General features: G+C 51.8%; 1 protein-coding gene across 1 annotated transcript in view; it reads right to left on the minus strand.

Moving 5' to 3' along the window:
• Positions 1–332: 332 nt before the first annotated feature.
• ESPN (espin) overlaps positions 333–27,827 on the minus strand; it is a 116,812-nt gene continuing 89,317 nt past the window's right edge. Inside the window, exons 10-14 of the mRNA XM_053281490.1 lie at positions 26,008–26,153; positions 22,637–22,915; positions 5,808–5,887; positions 3,693–3,704; positions 333–2,324 (exon numbers count right to left, since the gene is read on the minus strand). Of these exons, the coding sequence (XP_053137465.1) occupies positions 2,177–2,324; positions 3,693–3,704; positions 5,808–5,887; positions 22,637–22,915; positions 26,008–26,153 (665 nt within the window). The 3' untranslated portion in view covers positions 333–2,176. The remainder of the gene's footprint in view (positions 2,325–3,692; positions 3,705–5,807; positions 5,888–22,636; positions 22,916–26,007; positions 26,154–27,827) is intronic.

The following is a 27,827-nucleotide window of genomic DNA, read 5'->3' on the forward strand; positions in this document are numbered from 1 at the left end:
GCTCAAGTCCCCTTGAAATCAGTGGGGAAAGTTAACAGCAACTAACTGAAGCCCATGAGCATCCAAGAGTCTTAAACGTTGCCTCTAGTTTGGGGTGCCTCTCTCTAGTTTGGGGCCCAGATCTCTAGGGCTGGACCCTCATTGCTCAACTATGATGTGGTTGCAAAACACACATGCGTGCACCCATGCACACAACACATTTTGCCAGAATCACACCAGTGGTGGTCGAGAGATCACGTGTGCAATGAATTTACTGGAAGAAACAGAATAAATCAATTTGATTCTAGCAAGGAGAGAGAAAACCTGGGAAGAAGCAAAGAGAACACCTCCGAGGGGCTTTAGATTTTTTAATCGCCGATAAGAGAAGTGTTCTAGGTCAGAAACAAATCTGGAGACCTTCTTCTAGGAAGAACATGACAAAATCATATAGAAAAAAAATATCCAGGAAAGCCCACAGTGAACTGCTCTGCTCTAGGGAGAAAGACACATCAGTCAATATGGCCGCTAAAGGAACCTTTTGCCTCAACCCATCCAAATCCTCGTGTCTTCTTCGTAAAACTGAAGCGTTTTTCTCTGGAAAAAATGCTCATTTTTTTGTTTTGCAAAATAAAGAGGAACATCTGCAGGGCAAGGGCACCGTTACTGTTATTCTACAAGGCTCTATCTAGTAGGAAAGAGGCTGGAAGAGAGGATAGTCTGCTGGAGATATGTACACGGCCTTGGAGAATCCCGGAAGAGTCAGGGTGTGCTGCTGCTTTAAAACTACTCAGTGGTGGGCAGGTGGGGAGCAAACGACCCAGACAGGGAAAGTGGGAAGCCTGTGGAGAAGAAAGGCTGTTTCTCTGCAAGGGCAGGGAGGGAACTTTTAATGTGGAATGAAAAGTGCTTGGGCCACCTTGCAAAAGAAGTTCCTAGCCACTTGCATAGGGCTGCAATCCTGGGCGTGTATGAACCCCACGGAAGGGAATGGGACCTCTCCCAAGTTAAACACAGAATGACACTGAATGTACCTTAAACCTGGAATGTGTGTGCCATCCTTAAAATAAAGAAAAACACTCACATCATCAGCCAGGCAATCTGAATTTCAGCACCAAGGAAAGCTGGATTCTGCAGGAATCCATACATTATGGAAATTGAGCGGTGGCAGACTCTCTCTTTCCTCTTGCACAATTTATGGTGCAGCACTTTTTTGGGGGGGGGGGATCAGATTGCACCACAATCAGGAATAAGTAAATTCCAACAAGTGGGTACCCAGGTTACTGAAGCTGACTGTGGCATTCAGTCCCCACTGTTCTGAGCTTCCAGCGAGGCTTTGAAGTGCTGTCTTCTTGGCCATAGGGACTAGAAACTTCCTTTTTAAGAAAAGGAACAAAAGCAATAGAGTTTCTCAGGAAGCTGAATTTTGTGCCTCATATCACATCCACGGGGCCCTGGCTTAAGGCCTGTGGGGAAAGGGTCGGAATGGACAGGGTAGCTAAGACAGCAGCAAGGGTCAAACATGGATACATTGTTTTATTGCACAGAGACGGACAATGAAGCAGTTGATCCTGTCCCAGCCATGAGGTTTCCAAGTTGGTGAGGTTGCTTCATGGCTAGCTTTCTATTCCGACTCAGCCTTAGGGTGAAGACAGGCATAACACTCTTAACCATAGCTTCTTCTCCCATGGTGTATTTCACAACTCAGTGTACACAAGTCCACATAAAACACACCCTGCCCTTACGCCTCCACCCCTTCTATTTCCAGCAAGCCTTTAGTGACGTTACAGGCGCTAGCCAACTGATGCCCCACACAGCCAAATTTTCTCAAGAAACGTGTAGAGCTGTTTTTAAAGCCCCCCACCCACCCACCACCACCACTGCAGGGCAGAAAAGTGTACTTGTGCCCGAGGGCAGTGGAAGCGCGTTCAGTTTACTTTGGCCACAGCATGCTATGGTAGCCTTCACCTTCAGGGAGTGGAGCTGGTCTCACCTTGTGCACAGAATTAACGGACAGGACAGAGGTGCGTGAGGAATGGAGGAGGGGTGGTGGTGGTGGTGGAGGTCAAGGGATAAGTGATGTGCAGCTTTGCTGGGCGGAAAGGCCAGCCCGGAAACGGGGAGGGGGCCAAGCATCCCTCCTCCTCTTGAGCAACTCACAGGGTCTGAGACCTAAAAGGGAGGGAGCGTCCAGGTCCTCCTAGTGCTTGGAGATGTCTCCTTTTTTGAGGATGATCTGCCTCTGCCAGGGGGCCAGTTTTGATTCATCGTACCCCAGAGTCCTTAGCTTTTCCGACTGTTCCTTCTCCTTCTCCTCCTCTTCCCGCCGGAGTTTCTCCTCCTCTTTTCTGTTCAAAAGAAGAAAGCGGGGCTGTGCTGGTCAACAAGACTCAGGAACCAAGGTGGGGCACGGGTGGGGAATCCACTAGCACACACAGCCGCCCCCCAAGTCCAGGGCCTCCACAGCCCCTGGGGGCTCCCCAATCCTTTTTGGTCTGTCCTGGGTGGTGTGGTTGCCTGGCGGAGCATAATTAATTTGCAGGTGGGGAGGGGGCCCTCCAAAGGCCTTTAGGTCCAGGCTCCAAGATTACCTAGGTGCACCTCTGAGTGGCAGTGGATGCCGTGGTGATTAACACAATGCAATCAACGTACATGGTGCTTTGCGGACTGACATAAACAAGGAGGGGAGATAGGTCCCTGCCCCAAGGAACATACAATTTACATTTCAACAAGCAGCAGAACACACAGTGTTGTCACCTTTTCTGGGTTTTTTAATTGGTCCTGCTTCTTATAATAAATCATCATCATCATCATCAATACTGTTGCTGTTATTATTATAGATTTTGTCACAGAATATAGGCTGTTCCCAGTATTATATTGATAATAAAATTCAGCCATCCCAGGTCCTTGGGAAGGACTCGATGTCTGGATAAAACAAATCAGTCAATAACACCTGTCTGATTGTGTAAACAACAACAACAAAATAATAATAACAACGATGATGATGTCCCAAGGTTTTGTAACTCCTGGGCGAGAAATAGGACTCCTAGCAATCTGTAATGCTTGCCTCTTAGATGAAGCAAATGTTATGGCCCTGAGAAGTCTTCTCCAGCTTGGATTTTAATTAGGCCCTGCCACCCTTTTTTGCTGCAGCTGTGAGCCCTTTGCCAGGGGTACTGGGAAATGTCTCTTTCCCAGTGCTGCCGATACATTTCAGTAGCACTGGGAAATTTACATTTCCCAGAGCCCCTGGTATATCTGGAGCAGCATCTCAGGTGCCAGAGTGTGTACGGCAAACAATTCGTTTTCAGAAACGGATATCTTAGCTGTGTTTTCATCCAGCTGAGCAGTAAATAACCCCCCCCCCCAGAGGACATAAGCCCTCGCTGGAAGGGCCATAGCTCAGTGGCTGAGCTTAACACATGTTTTGGCTGAGCACCTGCTTTGCATGGAGAAAACTCCAGGTACAAGCTGGCACTGCCAGTTAAAGAATCAGATAGCAGATGGTCTTGGAGAGATGCTGCCAGCCAGAGTCTGGAACACAGGGCTAAATGGACCAGAAGTCTGACTCAGTATACGGCAGTTCCATAGGTTTCTATCAAGGTACTTGCCAGGCAGAAATCATGTGGTACTTTTAGACAGTACGTCATCTTCCAGATTTCCAACCAACATTTCATTGAGCTGATTATTAGATTTTCACGGAAACCAAGACTCACCGTTTTTGCTCTCTGTGGAAGAAAAGAAAGAAAGAAGGGGGGAAACCACCAGTTAGTTACTAATTTCTAAACACAGTCAGTTGCATTTCTAAGAGGAACAGTCCAAGCGACTTACAGTAAGACACAAACATGTTGAAATCCTACTAGACACACATCCGTGATGAACTATAGATACAAAAATAACATAAAAGACAGCAGCAGCAACTGTAAGAACTAGAGCTGTTCTTGCGGTCAAGGTAAAGTGTGCCATCGAGTCGGTTTCGGCTCCTGGCGACCACAGAGCCCTGTGGTTGTCTTTGTTAGCATACAGGAGGGGTTTCCCATGGCCTCCTCCCGCGCAGCTTGAGATGATGATGCCTTTCAGCATCTTCCTATATCGCTGCTGCCCGATATCGGTGATTCCCATAGTCTGGGAAACATACCAGCGGGGATTCGAACCGGCAGCCTCTGGCTTGCTAGTCAAGTCATTTCCCCGCTGCACCATTAAGTGGCTGGTCTTGGGGTAACGAGCCTGAATTGTCCCCTTTGCTAAGCAAGGTCTGCTCTGGTTTGCATCTGAATGGGAGACTACATGTGAGCACTGGAAGATATGCACCTGAGGGGATGATGGGGCCGCTCTGTGAAGAGCACCTGCCGGCTTGCAGGCAGAAGGTCCCAAGTTCCCTCCCTGGCAGCATCTCCAAGATAGGGTGGAGAGAGATTCCTGCCTGCAACCTGGGAGAAGCCGCTGCCAGTCTGGGTAGACAGTACTGAGCCAGAGGGACCAAGGGTCTGACTCAGTAGATGGCAGCTTCCTATGTAAATGTATTCTGCCCCCCACCCACCCCCAGCCGCTGGGCCTCCACTTTTGCTGCCCTCTTCCCTGGACACTTTCCAGGCTAGCTGCTCATCAGCAGCCAAATGCCTCCGTTCGCGTAATCAGCAGGGGCAGCCGCCTCGCAACAACTAACCACCCGAAAAAACAGCAACTTTTCCACGCCGGATATACGACGTCCTTGCTCTGTATCGCAGCAATTAAATCCGGCACTGGAAATGTGAACGGCACCCTGCTGTCCGCGTCGGGGCTGCGGGGTTACGAGGCCGGAAGTGGGGAAGCACAGATCCGAGATCCGTCCTGAGCCCATTGTAGGGTCTAGTCTGGAAAGCGTCCTGGCGGTGAAAATGGGGGATGACAGCCAGCAGCAGTTTTTTCAGGGGTGAAGACTTCTCAATTCTGGGGGGGGGGGCACAGAGCACATGGGAGGAGAGGCCTTGTGGTAGCAAGCACGACTTGTCCCCCTTTGCTAAGCAGGGTGCACCCTGGTTTGCATTTCAATGGGAGACATGCAAGATATTCCCCTGAGGGGATAATGGGAAGAAGAGCACCTGCATGCAGAGAGCACCTCTAGCTCTTCTCCTTGTGCTACTGCTTCCAGTCATAGAGCGGAAGGGCCAGAGAGGCAGCCTCCGTGCCTCCTAAGGACTTGCTGAGCTGCTACAAAGACAACACAGGGCTGACTGGGTTGTTCAGCTGAATGATGGACCTGAGCATGTAAGCTTGCTGATGCTACCTGGCAGCCGGAGGCAGGAAATCCGGAGGAGGGCTTGAGCCCCACTGCCCCCACAGAGTTTACGCCCCTGCTCCCCAGTCAAACATTCAACTGTGTTCCTCTCTGCAGCACCAGCTGGCAATCGCCATCTCCACCTGATTCCACCCGGGTGAAGTCTTGCACGATATCCCCCTTAGGGGATGGGGCCATCTCTCAGCAGGTGGAGCATCTGCTTGGCAGTGGCAGAAGGTCCCAGGTTCAATCCCTGGCAGCATCTCCAAGTGCGGCTGCTGGGAAAGACTCCTGCCTGAATCCTCAGAGAACTGCTGCTGCCAGTCAGTGTGGACACTACTGAGTGAGATGGACCAAGGGTCTGACTCGGTATAGGGCAGCTCCCCACGTCCCTCTGATCCCTTTACCCTGCTGTTAACTATTGCCGTCTTCTTGGCAATCTGCCTTTCCCCTGACCGTTGTTTAAGATTTGCTTTTGTAAGCTGTGCTGAAAATGTTTTTACTCTGAACAGCGAAGTATACATTGATGAAACAAAAAGAGAATGGGTGTCATTCGGCCCCCTTCCCAGCTCACCTTTCTTCTTCCATCTTCTTGCGAAAAATATCCCTCCGCCAGGCCGGCATGGTCGCCAGGCGAGCTTCCTCCTCTTTCTCCTGTAACACAACAAGAGGGATTGAAGGCCACCGTCCAGTAAGGCCCCTTGACGAAGACGTGGGGGAGAAAGGGGAGAGAGGCGCCAGAGGAAACGCAGCCGGGAGCCGTCCCTCTGGACCTCGGGTCTTGCGGGGAAAGTCCACAGGTCCAGAAAGGAGGATGGGAGCCCAGGAAATCAAATCATTTCCAGAACATTTAGAAGGGAGAGCAGGAAGTGGCAGGAGCAGGATTCTGTTTATAAGCTGGGTTGAAATGGGGTGGTGCAGGTGATCCTTTTACCACACATCTGCCCTTGATGCGTGGTAAAATTCTCGCCACTTTTTGCAGAATGACAGAAAGGGACAAATAGTGATGGGCATCTCCAAGGCCCTGCCCTGCCTTAGGATGACCCAAAACCTCGCTCACCATCACCCTTCGAGGTACAAGTGGCAGGGCCTTCATGGTGTTGGCCCCGAAGCTGTGCAATGCCCTCCCCACTGAGGAGATCCATCTGGGCCCCACCCTTCCCACACTCAGAAGGGCACTCCCAAGCTCCCTAAGCAAAACAGCCAGCTTAACAGGCTGCTGTTCTGGAAACGTTGCATGAATTGGATGATGCCGCCGAACTCTTTTTGAGAAAATTAAGACTGCGTGATGTGCGTTCTTATGTGTTTTCATTTGCACTTGCCTTTTCCATCAGCAAGAGACTTGGGATTCATGTCACAGAGGAGCAGGGACTACATGAATCAACTTGGGCCCAAGGTCTGGGGGATTTGTTGACCACGTGACAGCTGCATTCTGCGTACCCTTGCCACAGCTCCAGGAACTTCCAGACTGGGGACTTATTTCTCCCTCCTGAAACCTCTGCTGGATTCTCAGACCGAGGCCTCACTTGCAGAAGTTGGCCTTCAATTCCCTTCATCCCTGGCGACTGGCTACTGTGACTGGGGATGATGGGAGTTGTAGTCCAAAGACATCTGGAGAGCTGCAGATTGAGAGCTCTGCCCTACAGACACCTTGAAATGTGTCTGGGCAAAAAAAGATTAACCCCAAGCTTGAGTCCGTTTTCTTATAATGTATCAGTGGATTACAGGCTCCTGTGTGTCTCCAAAAGCAATCAGTTGTGATTTTAACGTGTGCCACGGCTTGGCAGACAAGCATGATGTGCCCACTGAAAAGTCCACTCAGGCTTGAGGGGGGAATTGTATGTTTGGAGCAGGCAGGAAGCCCTCCTCCAGAGAGGCTACTGGTGGCTCCTTCAGTTTGGCAATGAGCTGGAGGTTCTGCCTCGGGCGGAACTGCATCAGAACAACATCCTGGAATCTGCCAAGTTCTCAAAGGCTTTGGTAACGTGACAAGCTATTCCGTGCATGCACAAGTCACCTCCTGCACATGGGCACTACAGCATACTGCATCATAATCCGAAACAAATTGTAGAAGGGTAGGGGACTTCAGGAAAGAGCCCTGCAGAAAATCCTGCTGTGCCCAGCGTCTTCTGTTGTAGAAATAGAAGGCTCCACTCAGCTCTACAATTCCCTTGATATGTCTGCTACTGAAACACTGCGCAAGATCTTATCTGCAGAGGCCAACCACCGGGTCGGTTCCAGCAGCCATACAGAAGGAGATCAACTTCCCTTTCCTTGAGCTTTCCTAGACCCGACAGCTTTCCCAGGAAGATTTCATTAATGAGAACCAACCCATCAGATGATATGATATCACTACTGCATTCATCCCCCTCGTGGGAGAACCACCATTTCCCAGCATTTAAGCCATCAAACCGCTTTAAATTGTTTCAAGGTTTTAATTTCTGTTTTATTTTGTTCTATGTTGCTGCAAACCGCCCAGAGATGGAGGTTTAGGGTGGTGGTGTACATCTATAACAGACAGACGGGAGAGCATCCATGCTTAGGAGTGAGGCTCCACTATGCCGTAAAGACATCAGCAGCATGCTGCTCGGGAACATCTGCTATTTTACTGCATTTCTTTGTGAAATCCGCTGCTGCTTTTAGTATACTACTCTGTAGGCTGCCTCAGTGGCTCTGAAACCGACTAGCGTGTCGATTTCAGCAGGCTAGCAAGCTCTCCTACAAGCAGTCTCAAACATCAGTTTATGAAAATATTTATCTTGGGGTTTAAACACCTCCGTGACAGCTTCCATGGCAGACTGAACAAAATAAAATGAAATCCACCCAAAGGGGAGACAGCTCTACAGAAATGCCATGTGGCTGTTATAATATGTGGGATAACATCCAGTTGAAAAGGCTGGCCTACAGGACACAGAGGTAGGATATTTTAAGAGAGCTGGTCTTGTGATAGGTAAAGGTAAAGAGGGCCGTCGAGTCGGTGTCAACTCCTGGCAACTGCAGAGCCCTGTGGTTTTCCTTTGGTGGAATACAGGAGGGGTTGACCATGGCCTCCTCCCGTGCAATATGAGATGATGCCTTTCAGCACCTTCCTATATCGCTGCTGCCCAATATAGTTCCAGTGGGGATTCGAATGGGCAACCTTCTGCTTGTTAGTCAAGCATTTCCCCACTGCACCATTAGGTGGCTGGACTTGTAATGGTCAGCATGATTTGTCCCCTTTGCCAAGTAGGGTCTGCCTTGGCTTGAATTTGGATGGGAGACTACATGCAAGGAGAGCTGGTCTCCTCTTGGAGAGGAGAGCTGGTCTTGTGGTAGCAAGCATGACTTGTCCCTATAGCTAAGCAGGGTCTGCCCTGGTTGCATCTGAATGGGAGACTTGATGTGTGAGCACTGTAAGATATTCCCCCTCAGGGGATGGAGCCGCCGCTCTGGGAAGAGCAGAAGGTCCCAAGTTCCCTCCCTGGCAGCATCTCCAAGACAGGGCTGGAAGAGACTCCTGCCTGCAACCTTGGAGAAGCTGCTGCCAGTCTGTGAAGACAATACTGAGCTAGATAGACCAATGGTCTGACTCAGTATATGGCAGTTTCCTATGTTTCTATGCAAGCACTCTAAGATATTCCCCTGAGGGGATTGGGCTGTAGCTCAGTGGAAGAGCATCTGCATGCCTGCATGCACAAGGCCCCAGGTTCAATTTCTGGCAGCATCTCTAGGGAGAGCTGGGAGAGACTCCTGCGTGCAAACTTGGAGAAGCTGCTGCCAGTCAGTGTAGACAGTATTGAGTGAGACGGACCTATGGTCTGACTCAATATATAACAGCTTCCTATGCTCCTATGTAGCGAGCATGACTTGTCCCCTTAGCTAAGCAGGGTCTGCCCTGGTTGCATATGAAAGGGAGACTAGAAGTGTGAGCACTGGAAGATCTTCCCCTCAGGGGATAATGGGGCCGCTCTGGGAAGAGCAGAAGTTTCCAAGTTCATTCTCTGGTGGAATCTCCAAGAGAGGGCTGAGAGAGACTCCTGCCTGCAACCTTGGAGAAGCCGCTGCCAGTCTGTGAAGACAATGCTGAGCTTGATAGACCAATGGTCTGACTCAGTGTATGGCAGCTTCCTCTGTTCCTATTCATTTTCAAGATACATGATGCTTTACAGCATAGGCAGCAGAGAGGCTCTGTCCCCAGGAGTTTACAATGGACACGTTGACAGCAAAGGCAGACAACAGAAAAAAGAGAAGGGCATCGTGGCATGAATGTGGAGCAATGCATTTATGCCTTGTTTTGGTTGGGGATGAGGGGTAAAGAAACACAATAAGTGGGAGTTGGAGGAAGGATTTCAAGGCAATCAGAGAGGGTGTTGGCACCACGAAGGTGTTCTCGGAGGGAGATCTTGGCATAAGGGGCAGGAACAGAAAGTAGCAGGTTGAGAGCAGCTTTCTCTGGTCGGGAGTGGTGGAGTCGTTAACGAAGGAGAAGCCACTGGGGGGATCTTGTGTGGGGGGGGGAATGACACCCGCTCTGAACAACGAGAGAGGTAGAAAGATGGAGGGGATGGCTGAGGTCTCCATAGAGCCACGAGGACTGGGGTACAGCATCCAAAGGCCAGAGAGGTGGTGGCATTGGCCATGGCGGAAGTGACCTACCGCTTGCTCTGGGGGCAGAGGTGGTGGGGGGGAAGTCTACAAGTGCAGAAGCACCCCGATTCCTCACTTCTCTCTGTGTGTCAGCACTGCAAGAAATGATGTCTGGAGGGCAGGATGAGGCACTTTCAGACGAGCTGCTCAGCAGCCGCCAAATGCCTCCGTCCGGGCAGAGGGCATTCGGAGCGTAAAGAGCAGGGGGAGCCGCCTCGCGGGAACTAACCACCCAAAAAACCAGCAGCTTTCCCACGCCAGATAGACAACATCCTTGCTCTAAATTCGCAACAAGGCATTGGCCATGTGAAGTCGAGACCGCAGTGTCACAGTGTGGGGAGTGTGGAAGCAGAGATCCGCGATCCGTCCTGACCCCGTTGGAGGGTGTAGCCTGGGAAGCATCTGGCCCCACAACCCTACCAGCCAGCCAGGCGTCCCCAGATGACCCCCTCTTCCTTGCAACAGGCAGTTGTGGGGGCGGAGTTGGCCGGGTGCCCGAAAAACCCACCAGGGCAAGAGGCTTAGGCCGAACAGCCCAGCAAGCACGAGGGGGGTTTAGAGCTCAGTCCACGGAGTCGGGCCCTAAATTCCCCAGAGATTTAGCGCTGAGAGGATCAAGGGGGAGAGGAATCCGAGGTCATGGGAGGCTACCGGCCAACTTGCAAGCCCAGCCAATTCAGGCAGGTGGAAATGCAGGGTGGGAGAAACAGAGGCCGTTCTTGCTTAGGGAGGCTCTCTGGAAGTTTTTGGGACTGCAACTCCCATCATCCCCAGCTGCATGACTGTGGATGATGGGAGTTGTAGTCCAGCAGCTGCTGGAGAGCCTCAGATTGGCCACTGCTACAAATGTATGGCGCAGTGGGGAAATGACTTGCCTAGCAAGCCAGAGGTTGCTGGTTCGAATCCCCGCTGGTATGTTCCCCAGACAATGGGAAACACCTCTATCGGGCAGCAGCGATATAGGAAGATGCTGAAAGGCATCATCATCTCATACTGCATGGGAGGAGGCCATGGTCAACCCCTCCTTTGGTTATTCTACCAAAGACAACCACAAGGCTGCAATCTGAGGTGATACTACTGGTCTACCTTTCAAGACTGCTGTGAGGATTACTGAGATCACATATTGGCTCTGAAGCATTTTTTGATTTTAATTCTTTTATATGGTAACTAAAATATTTGTGAGCTTTTGCAGGGCTGGTTGGCTGAAAAGCGGCACTGAGATATTAACGCAAACGAATCTATTATGCAAATACCAAATAGGATGATCTATTGAGCAGGAACAGAATTTCTCTCCCTCTTCGGGTTGTGTTTGCATGAACTTTGCATATAACCGCATTCAGCGTTTCTGAAGAGGCTCTTGATGAGCAGGATAGGTGGCAGTGAAAACCTGAAGTGTGGGCTTGCGTGTGTCTGTATTTTAGGCTTCCCAGATCCGTTTTGGATTGGACCCCCAACTCTGGCCCCATCCCAAACGGATGTGTTGGATTTCCCTCCATTCCTGCTGCAATTTATGTGAGGCATGGAGCAAAGGCAGGGGATGGCACCCGAAACCCCAGGCAAAAATGGTGATGCATCATCAGCACCCAGCAGGACCAAACCCAGAGTCTGGAGGATGTTTTTGTGGATTTCAGATTAATAACAGATTTTGTTCCATCCAACTCTGAAAAGTTCCTTTGCTCACACCCCCCCCTCTCTCACATTGACATGAAACAAACATGCATTCCTTTTCTTAACCTATAGCTGTGTGGTCTTGCCTTTTCTCAGCACTGAGAGGGCCCCCGCTTAATTGCTTTAGGGAGGAAGCGCTGGGAAGGGCCACACTTCACTTCCAGGCACGCCTTCCAAGATGTGCAGAGGTTTAAGAGGGCTCAGTTTCCTTTAAAGGACACTGAGCAAAGCAGAGCTGTGCACGGTGAGAACAGCCTTCTCCACTCGATACTGGGGTGGGGGGACCTTGCACACTATTCCATTTTGGCGGCAGCGCTGCACAGGTCCAAGAAACCATGAGTCAGGGAGTTACCACTGCCCCCCAGCGGGCCTTACAGTGAAGAAGACTGCTCCGCAGGGTTTCTCTGTGTGCAGGTGGAATAGATTCCTCTCCCCTACGCAAGCACCTTTACCAGAAAGATCTTTGCTGCAAAGTGAAGGAAGGTAGGTTTTCCCACTGATCCAAAACTGAAACGATGGGACAAAAAATTCAGGACCGAGATGCGCTTTCAGAAAAAGCACTCCTGAAAGAGAATTATATCAAAGCCTTTCTTCATCCCAAATGCCCCCAGACACTGAAAAACAACCACATCAGAGAAAAGGGTCGGATCCCAGTCTTCTCTTTGACGTGCTAGTTTCCTAGAAAAAAGGAATCCTACTGCATTGTATTAATTTGTGTGAACTGCCCAGAGCGTTTGGAGTCAGGCGGCATACAAATCAAAGAAACAATAAATAAATAAAAACCAACAGAATCTATAATACGCAGAGTCAGCAGCCTATCCATAGAGCCCAGTTCTTCTCCCACGAATAATAAAGACACCCAGTCCCTTTCATGCAACAGACAACTTTATTTCTGGACTTGATCATCACGGAAAACAACAGCCATCACCACTCACATGGGCACACTAGCACCCCCCCCCCCGCTTCTTTTTTACAGCCCGTCCGACTTCCTCACTCTGGTGCCCACTTGAGCTAAGAACGTTCAAAGGAGAAGCAAAGGGGGATCGGCACAACAAACCACACAAATCCACGCAAGCGAGATCCCTCCAGCCGGGATTTGGAAATCACAGCACACTTAACCAGATGAAGAACTGGGCAGGCTAGTTCACATTCTGAGCACCCCCCCCCGACTGCCTCCACAGATGAACTGCGTTGCGATGACACGTGCGAAGACATCAAGCCTGCAAGCCACATTGAGGCGCTTCACACGGGCACGTGCAAAGTGCCTGACGGGGTTCTGCGGGGAGAGCGGACTTAGCCTGCTCTCCCCGCAGATGAGCAGCCGCTCGTAGCTGGGGGGGCCCGGATCGGCTGCCCACATGGCTGGGGGCTGCAGGGACCAGGGGCATCCTGGAGAGAACCCTGCTTGAAGCCTCCCGGTCGGGGGTCTACTCGTGTGCCACCGAGCACCACAGTGACACATGAGCACAACAACAAGGTTATCGGAGCCACCGCTCCGCTAACCTCCTGTAAGGGGAGGGGGATTTGTTGTGGCTGGCTGCCGGGAGCCAGTGCAGCACGCAACCCCCCCAAAACGGGCTGGGCTCAGAATGCACAGACTGTTGCTTGGGCACGCGGGACCCCGTACCACGCACACATACATTGGTAGCTGGTTCCTCAGCACGCAGACGAGTCATTCTGAAACGGTGTGTTCAGGCACGTCCGTGTGCGGTGGGAAAGCAGCTGGTGTGTCATGGAAACGAAACTAACTAGTGAAAGTATCACAAATGCATGGCTTTGTCACGCTTCCGCTGATCCTCACACAAGAGATTGCCATCAGATTCCTCCCTCCCCTAAGAGAACAGAGCTATTTGCAATTTCTAAACAATTAAAGGTCCACGGGGGACGCATAGCACATGTCTATCGAAGGAGCTGCCTGATGTATCCCTGTTTGATTTCCTGTTCTAACCTGGCCTCTGTCCAAAACCAGACTCCACGGGTGGTGGGTCATTCTGTCCCATCTCTGCATCCGGTGTGGTGGGATCTCTCCATCACTACTCACACAGAGATGCTGAAGGCCCTCCTCCAGAGGAGGCTGCACACTGCGTCTCTGCATGAGTCACCGCCCATCTGGTGACACTCATCCAGATCAGCAACTCAGGCAGAACTGTGGGGCAGGGGAGACCCTCCTCCTCCGTGGGCAAGTCATTCTTATTGTGCACCAACTTAAATAGTGCTTTGTTTTCAGAGGCAATGTGAAGTGGTGACCCTCCAGGTCTGTTTTTTAATTGGGAGGGGGGCGTCTCACCTACCCAAAGTTTGAGAATCACACTGAGGGTGCACACGGCCAACGCCACACAACCAGCCCATACAGGGAGTTGGCCAGGCCAGGGCTGGCCAAGGAGGCGTGGGGCAAGCCAAATGCTGCCTGGCCCCACATCTGTGGGGGAGGCAGCCCCCTTTCAAAATGGACCCTTGCAAGCTGGGCAGGGGTCAAGAGAGATGGGAGGGGGCCAGCAGCCTCCCCGTGGGAGGAGAGGGGGGCAGCCTCCTCTCTCCCTGCCGCACTCCTTGCAGGGTCAGATCGCTGCTCCCGGCCGGCACCCCCCAGATCCCCCACCTGAGGCGCTGCCTCATGGAGGGGCCGCGGCTCTGGACTGGTGCCCTCTCTGGACTGCCCCCAGCATCCCACTGGGCACGGCAAAGGAGACACCGCCGTGGCGGCGGGCACACCGTCTTCCAGGGCGCCCTGTTCCCCCTGGCTGCTGCCCACCTCTAGGAAGCCCCGGCCAAGTTCCATGGAAGCGCGGCGGCATTTCCAGGAACAGAGTTCGAAAAAACAGCACAGGAGCAGCCAGCCGGAGCCAAACACCCCACCCCATCCCCACCACTGCCCCCTCCTCGAAATTATATGGAAGGCTCGTAACCAAACACTCCCGTGAAGGCTCCTAATAACCGTAATTGTCATCACAAAAGGCTTCGGCAGCATTTGTCTACAACAGGGGTGGGCACACTTGGCCCTCTCCAGCTGTTGTTGGACTACAACTCCCATCATCCCCAGCCAGTTGGGGGGGGTGATGGGAGTTGTAGTCCGACAACAGTCTGCCCACCCTGAGCGAGTGGATCTCTCTCTGTCCTCCACAGTCAATGCTGGGCAAGGGCTCGGGGAGGCGAGCATCTGCCGCAGCCCTTTTGCTGAAGCCAAGCAGGTTGAAGTCTGGTTCCTGCCCCGAAGGGAGGCTGCCTGGAAACGCCACAGGTGCAGCCTGGAGTCCCATCTCAGAATCCAGGCAGGTGATCAACAGCCTGAGCAAATCAAGCAGGGCCCTGCTCTCTGTGGTTCACATCTTGCTTCTTGCTGCGAGGAACCCGGGGAGGGCCACTGCCAGGTTGAAGGGCTGGCCCCTCCCGCAGCTAAAAGGGGTTCTGGGAGCCAGGCTGGGAAAGGCCTTGATCGGAGGAGACCTCAGAGAGTCACCGCCAGGCAGAGCCCAGGCAGCCCCGGATGGACCAAAGAACTCATTCCAGAGAGGCGAGGAAAGTCCTGGGAGACTGGGCCAAAGATCTCGCTCTCTTTCCAAGCATTCACGTGAAGACAACGCCTGCCCAGATTCCCTTCGCCAGCATCATTATAACTGATGTCCTGCTACTCACAGGCCTCTAGAAACACGGAGGCCAGATCTCGCTCCTGAGGTTAACAAGACCTTCCTGTTGGAAGACCTCCCCTTCTTCCAAGAACCCCCAAGCCAGCCGTGGGCATCCCCACACCCTGCGGCAGCAAACCCCATGATGTGTTGTGGGAAGAAGGAGTTCCTTCCACCTGTCCTGAACCTGCCATCCACCAGCCTCAGGTGGTGACCCCAAGTTCCAGCCGCTTCAACTCTTCGTAGGGTTGGAGGCCTCCAAGAGAGAGCCTCCAACCCTCCTCCAACCCGAAACAGGCCTTCTCTCCAGCCCGAAGAAAAGGGCCGGTCTCACGCCTTCCTCCAAGAAGGCCAGAAAAGGCCCCCCCGCGAAGGGCAGCTGGGTCCTCACCCGCCCTCCTCGCCACCGGCTTGATTAAAGTTGCGCTGTGCTCTCGGAGAGCCACCGAGATCGCCTTCCAAGAAGGTGGGTGGGGTCTGGGTTGGCCGGATTCCCAAGCTGAAAGCAGGAGCTGGGCCAGGTCTCCTGAAACGCCCACCGCAGGAGCCCTCTCCCCCCGCCCCAGGGAGCCCCCTCAGATGTCAAACATCTCCGCCTCCTTCTCTTTCCAGAAGGAGAAGCTACGGTCTATATAGCGGCAAATGTCTTCGTTGCTGAACTCGCTGAGCTCCGAAATGAGCTGGATGGAGTTCTTCCTGCTCTTAGGGGCAGGGATCGGGGCCAGCTCGTCGGCAGGCAGGCTGGGTTCTGGGGCGCTGCTGGCCAAGGTCTGGGAGGACTCCTGGTGTGAGAGGGCGGAGGGCGGGCGGCTCGGCTCGGCAGCCACTTCCGCCTCCGCCTCCGCCTGGTCGGGCTCCAGGTTGTCCCCGAAGAACTGCTGCTTGAGGTCCTCGAAGCCGTCCAGCCAGTCCCGCTTGCCGGCCTCCACCTCCTCCATCACCATCTTGTGGAACTGGCGGATGAGCTCCCAGCTGTGGCTGCCCAGGCGGTCAAACATCTCGTAGCAGAGCAAGTGGCGGAACTTGCGCTCTTCCCGGCTCATGTTCATCTCCAGGAGCTGGAAGTAGCCCAGCATGAAGAGGTCCAGGCTGAGGCTGTCGTACCCCACCGGGGTGCCGCTGACGTGCGGCAGGAAGTGCTCCGGCCAGTAGAGCATGTGGGTGCGGCTCAGGCGCCGGATCTGCCGGGTGGGCACCTGGCTGATGATGCTCCGCCAGTGGGCGATCAGCCTGCCCACCACTTGCCGCTGCTTCATGAAGTACAGCAGCCGGTCGTCCTCGCTGGGTTTCCTGCCCAGGGACAGGGGCCGGGAGTCCTCCAGGCTGCTGTACAGCTTGTGCTCCTCCTCCTCCTCCTCCTCCTCCTCCTCGGAGGCAGCCGCCTTCCTCCTGGGGGCCGCCTGCCGGACCGATTCGGTGAAGGTCCACTTCTTCCAGTGCTCCAGGAAGAGGTAGACGATCCGCTCCTTCCGCATGTCGATGTATTCTTGGACGCAGCTCAGGTCCGTCTGCACTGGGAGGGTCCGGGTCATGTGGTCGGGGCTGAACAGGGCCTCCCCGAAGTGGTCCCCTGCCATGCACGGAGGAGGAGGAGGAGGAGGAGGAGGAGGAGGAGTCCCCTGCCTGGAGAAGAGGGGCCCTGCTTCCCCATAGAGCAGTGGGGCATGCGAGAGCTGGATGGGCGCCTCCATGCTGACGAGGGAGCCATCCTCGCCGAGGGTGCCGAACGGCTCGAGGCCCGTGATGTAGTCTTCTTCCAAGATGGGCTCTCGGCCCAAGGTGAGGGAGGCGGTTCCCACGGGCAGAGACAGCTTCCTTTTGTACACCCGGCCGGAGGGGGCGTCGGGCAGCTGGGACTGGATGTGCAGCTCGTAGTTGGCCTTGAGGTTCTTCACCGACACCCCCCACTGGAGGATCTCTTTCTCCACCTCCTCCCGGGTGCAGCTGAAGGACTGGGAGCGGCCGATGTGGGCTGCGCCATCTTGGAAAGGGGTCGGGGCCTCCGCGGCAGCGTCTCCCTGCTCGGGAGCGTCAGGGGTCACCATGTCGGCCAGGCTGGTGGCTTTGCCCCCCAGCGCGGCCAGGAGGAGGGCCATGCTCTTCAGGAGGGTGGAGATCTTGCTGCACCAGGCCGGGAGGTCGTCGGCCCGCCCCTGCATGCGCTTGGGGTTGAGGGTGAAGTGCTCCTTGGCCAGGGCGGCCGAGACGGGCAGCAGTTGCTGCAGCTCCGTCTCCAGCTGCTCCAGCTCCGTCTCCACCTTCTGGACCTTGTGCATGACTTGCAGGTTCTCGATCTGCTTCTCGAGGTGGAGGATGTCCTCCTCTGTCATGAGCTCCCCGAAGGGCCCCAGAATGGCATTGTGGGCGTGCGAGTAGCGCCAGCCTTCCGGGGCGTAGTAGCCGCCCGACTGGAGCTATGGCAGGGCGAGAAAAGAACAGAGGGCAAAGGTCCGCCTCAGGACCGGCCTCAACACTGTCCTCCTTGGGCACACGCTTCGGCCTTACATGTCCCTTCGTGGTGTAATGGGAACGGTCCCGGCCGGCCGAGGGTGTTGCGCTGGGCAGAGCGGAGAGGGCGAGGAGGAGGGTGCGGGTGGGGAGAGAGGCAGACCTACGGCTTTCCTCCGTGGGCGTGCAAGAGAACCGCAGAAGGAAGACAAGGGCGTTACTGGCCCCACGGCAGACGCCGCCGGGAGGTGTTCACACATTACACCACTAAGTGACCATGTAAGGCATTTAACCCTGCAGTATTGTGTCCGTAGGAACTAAGCGGGGACTTTCGGGGGGGGGAGATGGGTGTCTTTTCTTAAATTTAATTCAAACAAATGGACCCAATTTAAAAGTAGCAAGGAAGGGCCACGCTAGGAGGTCACCGGAAACCGGACCTTCGCCCTACAGGCTGGCGCCTGGCACATACTGCAGGTTAAATGCATTTCAGACGGAGTCACAGCAAGGCAAAGGAGAGCTCGCAAGCATGCCACGGTCACAGCAGAGTCATGCCCCCGGCCCCTGCCCAAGAGAGTGTGGAAAGAAGCGCCAACCCTGGCGTGAGGAGGCTGCTGTCATCACCCGACTACAAGCTCGTTCCCCTCGGTACTAAATTCAGCGGCTGCTGCTGCAGTGAAACGGAACATTCACAAACATTCTGAGCGGAGGAAAGGTCACTCACGCAAGACAGAAGAAGATCGGTGCAGGCGCAGTGGGGCAAACCGAAGAGGAAGTGGGCTGAGGGAGGCAAACTTTTAGAGTCAGCCGAAAGTCCGAGTCTAAATGTGTGGGGCTGTGTTTTGATAAACAAACAATTACATTAAAATTAGCACTTGGATGCCGGTTTTTGAAAAGGCAAAGCACTTCACAAGTACAGGAAGGCCTTGTTTCAGCAACCACAGTTTTATGTATCTACAGACGAGTCTTAGAGACCTGGTTTCTGGTTTCTTTATCCGTGGTATTAAAAATAGATGAAAGCCGCCTATTCACAGCTCCCGAGTGGCTGGAAATGACTTCCGGTGTCATTTCCAGCTACCATTTAACAGCGTGGCAGTTTGTATGTGTGTGTGTGTAAATTGGTGAATATTCGCCCAAAATTCAGCCAAGGTCTGGGGGAGGCATTGCTGGGGAGGTTGTGAGGCCTTTGGGGACAGGGAACCATCTTATTTATGCATTATTTATTTTTTCTATGTAAAGCACTTTGAGCATTTTGTTGAAGAGCGGTATATAAATATTCATAGCAGTTCTCGTAGTAGTAGAGAGCAGGATACTGTACACTTATTTCTGCCCCCCCCACTTTTTTTTTTGGTGTGAGGAACCTAACCTCTGGATTACCAGCAGGGTAAGGTTTCTTTATTTTTATTATTATTATTTATTCGATTTCTATACTGCCCTTCCAAAAATGGCTCAGGGCGGTTTCCATAGAGAAATGACAAATAAATAAATTAGTGGTTTCTGTATGTGCACCTATAAGCGAGAACGGCACCCCCGCAAATCAAGAGGGCCTCCTGTGCTGCCTTGCGGTGATGCCTACAAGCCAACCCTGTAAGGCAGGGATTGTCATCTTGGCTCCCCAGATGTTAGGACTGCAACTTCCATCACCCCTGGAGGCCCTTGTGGCCGAGGCTGTGCGGGTTGCAGTCCATCAACATCTGGGGAAGTAAAAGTGGTCAACTCCTGGAAGCTTTTCACACGGCGCTTTTAAAGCTCTTTAACTCACATCTCCTCCAGAACGGAGTGGGTGTGTTCACTTATCGGCCAGATTTACCCCGAAATCCCTGCGAGTTATCGGGGAGCAGTTCACACACAATTCAGGTTTGTGCGTTAGAGTGTAGCCCGATTTATATCTGGGGTTAAAAAAATCCATGATTTGTGTCCATTTTCTGGGGGGCAACTACGCGTTTGCAGTAAAAGCCTCCCTGTAAACCCACGGCAAAACCTGCTGCACATAAATGCCCCGGCCACATTATATCATGAACAGGCTGCAAGCTGGGTAGCTCAAGCTGATGTATGCTTACTCAGAAGTAAGTGCTGTTGACTTCAATGAGGCCTGCTTCCTAGTAAGTGTGTACAGGGCTGGGATGTAAGGTCATTCCAACCAGCACAGCATCCCAGAGGCGTATATAGGGAAAATAGCGCCTAGGGCAAGCATTGAAATTGCGCCCCCTGTCCAAACATCTGACACCCATCTTTCAGATAACTTTACCATAATATCAGTGGAAAAATACAAGTCTGAAGGTCACATACAAGTCACATATCTGAATATGTGTACAGTGACATATATATATATATATATATATATATATATATATATATATATATATATATATATAAAACCTGTAGCCCCTTTGGGGAGCTTCCTAAAGGCTGGGGGGTCTGCAAAGGTCCCCCCTCCCCCCTGCTGGCCTCTAGGGCCTCACAGGGACCATTTAAGCATGTGCAGTGGCCATTTTTAAAATTTATTTTTTCAAAAAATTGCAGCTGAATGGCCACGAATGCTCAAATGGCCTCTGTGAGGCCTGGTATGGCCTAGGGCCTCACAGAGGCCATTTGAGCATGCGCGGTGGCCATTTTGTTTTTGGCAGCCTTTAAAAAAAAATAATTTTAAGAAATGGCGCCCCCTTCAAGTGGCGCCCGGGGCACGTGCCCTGCCTGCCCCACCCTAGATACGCCCCTGCAGCATCCCTTCCAGTGGCTGTTGCTGGTGTCTCCCTCCTTTGGAAGAGAGAGATTCGTTTTCGTTCTGCTATGTAAACCGCTTTGAGAACTGTTGTGGTCGAAAAGCCATGTCCTTAATAAGTCCCACTACGCTTGTTGGCATTTCCTACTGAGCAAACATGCATAAGACTGGGCTGTTTATCTGTATCACCAGTTCATTAATCATTAAACGAAGTGCACACAGGCATATCTTTTGGAGGCTGTTTTCTTCCCGTGTGTCACTCTTATTGGAAACAGAAAGCAAACATTTTCTTTGTTTAAAGATGTTACTTTCTGTTTCCTAGCAGAGATTTAAATTCACACAGGAACTCCAGTACCTATACTGAGGTTTGGGCAATAGGAAAAAAATCTGCAACTCATCCATTGACCAGTGAAGAGAGCGGATTATTAAAACATTTCAATAATCAGAAGGCAGTCCTGACATCGAACGCTTTTTCAATCTGAAACCAGTTCTGTCCACAGAGCCTGGCTCTTTCAGGTCTCCCATTAACGTATGTATCGGTTTTTCTCAGCTTTACTGGATGGTTTCTTGGTTTTGTGTGTGTGTGTTTTAAATTTGCATTATTGTTGTACATTTGATTTTAATGGTGACTGTTTTTCTTGATTATAAACTACCTTGAGGGCACTAGTCTTAGGTCTAGGGTACTGAAGAGAACACCGTCTTCATTATGATCCCCGCCACCCATTGAGATCATCTAGAGAGGTTCGTCTGCAGTTGTCAGTTCTTCTGGTGGCTACTCAGGGATGGGCCTTCTCTGTTGCTGCCCTGAGGCTTTGGTATGTGCTCCCTGGAAGTTTTTCACATGGGGCTTTTAAAGCCCTTTAACTCCCATCTCCTCCTCCGGAATGGGACAGGGGTGTGCTCACATATTGGTCAGATTTACCCCAAAGTTCCTGCGAGTTATCAGGGAGCAGTTCACACACAATTCAGATTTTTTCTCACTGCGCATTACAGTGCAGCCAGATTTATATCCAGGGTAAAAAAGTTTTGCCTATTTGCGTCATATTTATGGGACAGCTCTGAGTTCACATTCAAGCCTCCCAGTCAAGCCTGCTGTACGTAAAAGTCCCAGCTGAAAGAAAAGTCTCCCCATCTCTGGCAGCTTTTCTAAAGATGCATTGATTCACACAAGCTTTTAAACTAGAATGGTGGTTTTAAGCTGTTCTAATGTTTTAATTTGCTTTATGTTCGTTGCAAACCACCCAGAGACGTGAGTTTGCGGGTGGTATACAGATATACTAAATAAACAAACCGCTGATAGGTATATAAACTGAATAAATAAACAAAAACTCAAGGATAATTTAGTAGACAAAAAGTCAAGGACAGAAGGAAGACACAGAAAGAACAATCAGGTGGAATAACAGGAAAAGAAGTTTGGATAAGTGGATGTCAATGTATCTAGTCTCGTAAGATCCTCAACTGTTAATAAAACTTGGAAATTATTTTGTTTTGGCTTATCTTCTGCGGGGGCGGGGGGGGGCGGGGGTTACTTCCTGGAGGGCCAACTTACCCTTCTCTATGGAAAACAGTCTTCCGTGTCTTTCCTTATCTATGTATGCAACAATTAACTAATGGCCTACAAGTAGGATCCAGCCCCCCAAGCTAGCTGTGCTAGGCGTCCTGCTCTGTATAGAAGACAAGAGTTCAAAATAATCGGTTTAATCGGGGAGGGCGACAGGACCATGGCTCAGTGGGACAGCATCTGCTCTGCATGCAGAAGGCTCAGTCCCTGGGCTGGAAAAGACCTCTCTTTGCTTAAGACCACGGAGAGCTGCTACCAGTCAGAGTGTGCCACGGAGGGCTGGACGGACCAACGTTCTGACTCGGTAGGGCAGCTTCATATATTAAGGTGAGTTATGGCTCCCAGACAACCACCTGGAAAAACAAACCAGTTCACCAAAAAAGCAGAATGGGGCCATCCCGGCCTGCTGCCCCCGGTTTCCAGAGCCTCAGCGGACTCCCCCAGACTGCCCACCACGTCTCCCTTCTAGGCTTCAGTGGAATTATGGGGTCTTAGACCAGGGCTGTGCAACTCTGGCCCTCCTGCAGATGTAGGACTACAACCCCCATCATCCCCAACTTCTGCCCACGGTGACAGGGGGGTGATCAGAATTGTAGTCCAAAAACAGCTGGAGGACCCCAGCTGTGCAGCCCACAACTTAAGACAGTGGGCGGGTTCCCGAGGCTCTTCAGCAGGGCCACTTCCTCACAGCAAACCCAGAGGTCACGGCAAGCTCCACCACACCATGCTGGCCGCCCTCTCCCCGCTGGCCGGCTTACTTTGCGCCTCTGCTCCTCCTCTTCCTGGATCTTCATCTGCAGTTTCCGGACCATCACCTGCCTCTTCCACTCGGGGATGGGCCTCCCCTGCTCGTCGTGGGTGGGGATCAGGGCCTCAATGTCCACCTGGCTGGCCGGGGCCGACGAGGCCAGCAGCAGTGAGGAGCCGTTGACCACGGGTTCGGGTGAGGCGGCAGACCTGGGTGCGGAAGGCGCTTCGGGGGTGGACGGAGGAGTCGGTGTCCTGGTGGGAGACGGGGAGGAGCTGGAGGTCTCCACCTGGGCCGAGAAAGAAGCCGAGGTCAGGGCAGCAGGAAGCCCACCTCCCCAAGCCCACCGCGTACTTGAAGCCCCTCTCCTCTGGCTTCTCTGGGACCCAGTTCTCTTGCTCTGCTCAACCCCGGATTGTTACTAGGGCCGTTTGAAGGCAGGGACTTGTTGAGTTGTGTGTACCCAAACAAGCAAACGGACTAGATTTTGACCCAAGCTTCTCGCCACGCTGGGGCACAGATCCCCACAACAACACAGTCCTGGGCAGGGGGGTGGCAGAGGCGTATCTAGGGAAAATAACGCCTAGGGCAAGCACTGAAATTGTGTCCCCTGTCCAAACATCTTGACATCCATCTTTCAGATAACTTTACCATAATATCAGCTGAAAAATACAAGTCAAGCTCATTAATCAAAAACTAGTAGTGGACGTAGCCAGACCAAAAAATGCTGGAAAACTACAAATTACAAAACTACAAAATGAGCTGGGGCGCATGAAATACCCAAATATTCTGCAGAGGTGTACTTGGAAACACTAAATAGAAGTGCCTGTCTAATTCTCAGCTATGCATTGAGCATCACGATTACATAAGTTTTAAAAATCAATGGAGAATTTGACTTTTCCCAGATACTCTGAAAATAATTAAAGGCTATGCAGAGTAAACTGTGTCACTGCTTGGAATATATTCTAGTCTTTCAGAAAGACAGTTAAAATGAGAGAAAGAGAGCAAGAAACTCCCAGTGGGCCTTAATATTAAGGATTTCACACTGATTCAAAGACAAACTCACCATTAATAGCCATATTATTAAGACATCACATTTAACTCACTTATCACAAGAAGCAAAGTAAGAGCAAATGAATACAATCCTAGCTCATAAACTTCAGCTCATTATTCACAAGCCCTGATTCTCTGTACATAGTGCCAATCTGAATATGTGTACAGTGACATACTATATTAATTTTTTAAAAAATTACCCGTAGCCCCTTCGGGGGACTTCCTAAAGGCTTTGGAGGTCTGCAAAGTTCCCCCCTCCTCCCACTGGCCTCTAGGGCCTCACAGGCACCATTTGAGCATGTGCAGTAGTCATTTAAAAAAAGATTTTTTTTTAATAGCCGCTGAAAACAAAATGGCCACCACACTTGCTCAAATGGTCTCTGCGAGGCCTGGCATGACCTAGGGCCTCACAGAGGCCATTTGAGCATGCTGAGTGGCCATTTTGTTTTTGGTGGACATTTTTTTTAATTTTTTAATTTTAAGAAATGGCGCCCCCCTTCAAGTGGCGCCCGGGGCACGTGCCCTGCCTGCCCAACCCTAGATACGCCCCTGGGGGGTGGGGTCACATTGTGATGACGTGATTTCTACTGAGTCAGGCCTTTGGTCCATCTAGCTCAGTATCGTTGACACGGACTAGTAGCAGCGATCCAGGGTTTCCGGTGGGGACTTTCCTAGCTTCACTTGCTAGGAACTGGAACCTACAACCTTTTGCACACACAGCAAGGGCTCTACCCTTGATGGGAGGCCCTCTCCTCAGGACCCAAACCTTCTGAGAGCCTGACCAGCACTCTCCATGGCATCTCCCTGAGGCTATAGGACAGTCCCCAATAGTGACTTGATTTTATTAAAATATCTATATGCTGCCGCTTGGTTCAAGAAGCCACAAAGTGGCTCGCAATGTCGTTACACACCTAATGCAACCTACACACAAACGGAAACAACCATCTGGGTCCCGGAGCATGTTCTAAGCCAGGGCTACACCCCCCAAATGCCCTGGTGGGCTGGAACCAACCACGGCATGGTATTCGAGGGCGGAGGTCAATTTTCAGCACATTTCTACATGGAAATTCATTCTTGCATATATTAATGCACGCCGTTATTAGTTGCGGGTAGATCTTTTCCCTTCGTCAAGGGACCTACAGTTAACTAGAGGTAGTGGCCAGAAAAATAGGCCCCGTTCCTGATCAGTCACTGTAACTGACCCCAAGGGTGATTGTCTGCCTTTTTAGGGTGCTGTTGCTGCAGGATAGTCCTACCTGTGGGCCATCCACAGTCATTGTGGGCCAGATGTAGACCCAGGCCTGAGGTTGTGCTGGCCTGATCTAAGCCACTGACACAGCCACTTTGCTAAAGCTAAGCAGGTCTTGGTATGGTCATTGCCTTGATGGGAAACCCATGGATGCTTCCTTTGCGGATGAGGCTGTAGGTGAGTGGAAGAGCATCTGCTTTGCAGCGGGCCCCAGGTTCAATCCCTAATTTCCTCCCCCTCTCCCTCTCCCTTCCTCCTCCTCCTCTTCTTCTTTTACTACTACTATGAATATTTATATACCACTCTTAAATCAAAGTTCACAAAGCAATTTACATCGAAAAAGAAATAATACATAAATAAGATGATCTCCTGTCCCCAAAGTGCTCACATTCTAAAATGAGACATAAGGCAGCTACCAGCAACAGCCACTGGAGGGATGCTGTGCTGGGGCTGGACAGGGCCAGCTGCTCTCTCCCTGCTAAACACAAGAGAATCACCACTTCAAAAGGTGTCTCCTTACTCAGTGAGCAGGGGTTAGTGTCCAGGTAGGGCTGGGAAAGAGACTCTCACCTAAAACCTTGGAGAAGCCACTGCCGGTCAGAGCAGACAATACTGAACTGGATGGACCAAGCATCTGACTTGGTATCGGGCAGCTTCCGATGTTCCAATGAGCCAGGAATGAACGTTAACATCCAAAGAAAACCCGCGAGGAGTAAAAGGTCACCCCAGCTTTCTAACAGTGGCCTGCGTTCCTCTGCAATAAGAACTGGGCAGGAGTTCAAGCCTCCACTTCAGCAAGCCTTTGTGTGAGTGCAGGGCGGGCAGAGAAGCCCCTGGGATCCAGAGGAGGAATCTCCCCAGTTTTTGCATACCCAGAAGCCAAGTTGCAACCCAATCGCAAAGCACCACCCCCCACACCCCCTGCTCGCTTCGCCTCTCAAAGAGCAACATTGATCCTCTCCCTCTCCCTCTGTCTGATCTAAGCAGCCAATCAGATGCTCAGCTGGTAATTGCACAGAGTTAATCCCACTAGTGAAGCAACCCCCCCACACAGGGGGCCAGCCCGCTCCATCCCTTACGTTGGTGCTCGCCTGGCCAGAGCCGGAGAAAACCGTGGTGAAACCCTTGCTCTGCGGAGTCGGCTTCAGGCTCTTCCCTGCCTTGATCTCGGCCAGCAGCTCAGCGTTGTCACCGGTCGGGGACATCATGTTGAAGGACTTGGTGCCTGCGTTGGAAAGTGAGGGCGGGGAACAGCAGAGGGAAGCCATCCGTTAATTCTCAGGGCCGGTGGTGGTGCCCACCTTGTAGGAACCATGCTCTCTCTACGGCCTTCCAGGACCTGGGTGAGCCCTTTGGAGTCTGGAGAGCTCCTCAGGTATCAGGCGGACGAGAGAATCAGAGAACTGCAGGGTCTGAAGGCCCCTAGAGGTCTTTGAGTCCGGGCCCGTTTCGTACATGAATCCACTATGGCATCCATGACAGATGGTCTCCGGGAACGCCTAGCGAAGGACAGCCGTCCACTGTGTCAGGCAGACTGTTCCGCTGTCCAACAGCTCTTCCCACGGAGAAGTTCTTCCTAACACCTAGCTTGAATCTGCTCTGAACGGCCTCTCATCTATCCATTTTGCTACTACCTGGTTGCTAGTCCTGCGGGAGGTCTGCTACTCTCTAGGACTGACAGTATGTTAACGATAATCTTGATGATAATGACAACTATGAGAACTTTAATGACAACTATGACAACCACAGTATCATAGTATTTTAGAGCTATGGTAAAGGTCAAGTGTGCCGTCAAGTCGATTTCGACTCCTGGCGCCCACAGAGCCCTGTGGTTGTCTTTGGTAGAATCCAGGAGGGGCTGACCATTGCCTCCTCCTGCGCAGTATGAGATGATGCCTTTCAGCACCTTCCTATATTGCTGCTGCCCGATATAGTACCAGCAGGGATTCGAACCGGCAACCTCATGCTTGTTAGTCCAGCATTATCCCGCTGCGCCACCTGGGGATATTTTAGGAGGTCTCCTGGTCTAACTCGCTGCTTAATGTTATTGTTCTCGCTTCATAAAAGGATAAAGACAGAAACTAAAATTAAACATAAACACCGGCATTATGTAATACTGGTATAGTCGATGCATTCAAAAATATAAAATTCCGATTCCGCATTTCAATTCTCTCTCTCTCTCTGACCATTCAGTACATAACTTTTTTGAGGTCATTGTTACATATTGTACCTTTTGCGCTTTGGTTAGTTTCCTTATTGCTACCAGATGCCAGGAATGGGCTGTATCTTTAAAAATAAACGAAGAAACAGCCACACCTTTGCTGCAGTTCGCGAAGCAGAGAGGGTCCCCATTCCCAGGAAGACTCCCAGCTCCCCATAAACCGACTGGGTGGCCTGAGGCCAGGGGTTCCCAACCTTGGGTGCCCAGATGTGGTTGGACTACAACTCCCATCATCCACAGCCACAATGGCCAAAGACAACGGAAGTTGCAGTCCAACAACACATGGGCACCCATCTCGGAGAAGCCCCATCTTAGGCAACTCACTTTCTCAGCCTGACCTCCCACGTCTACAATACAGGGAGCTTTTGCTTAGCTTATGGGGCTGTTTTGTAAGGGTTGCCATTACGAAGTACACCAAGAGTCTCTGATTCCCCCTTCCTGGTTTTGCAAGATTCGGGGGGGTGCAGTTCCTAAGATCCATCCCTATATTCCCTTTCCCCCCTCCCTTGAGCATCCATCCCCTGAGGGGAATATCTTACAGACTAGAAGTATGTGCACTGTAAGATCTTCCCCTCAGGGGATGGAGCCACTCTGGAAAAAGAGCAGAAGGTTCCCAGTTCCCTCCCTGGCAGCATCTCCAAGAAAAGACTGCCTGCAACCTTGGATTCCTGCCTGCAA

This window comes from Hemicordylus capensis, chromosome 16 (genome assembly GCF_027244095.1).
Source record: "Hemicordylus capensis ecotype Gifberg chromosome 16, rHemCap1.1.pri, whole genome shotgun sequence".
Classification (NCBI taxonomy): domain Eukaryota; kingdom Metazoa; phylum Chordata; class Lepidosauria; order Squamata; family Cordylidae; genus Hemicordylus; species Hemicordylus capensis.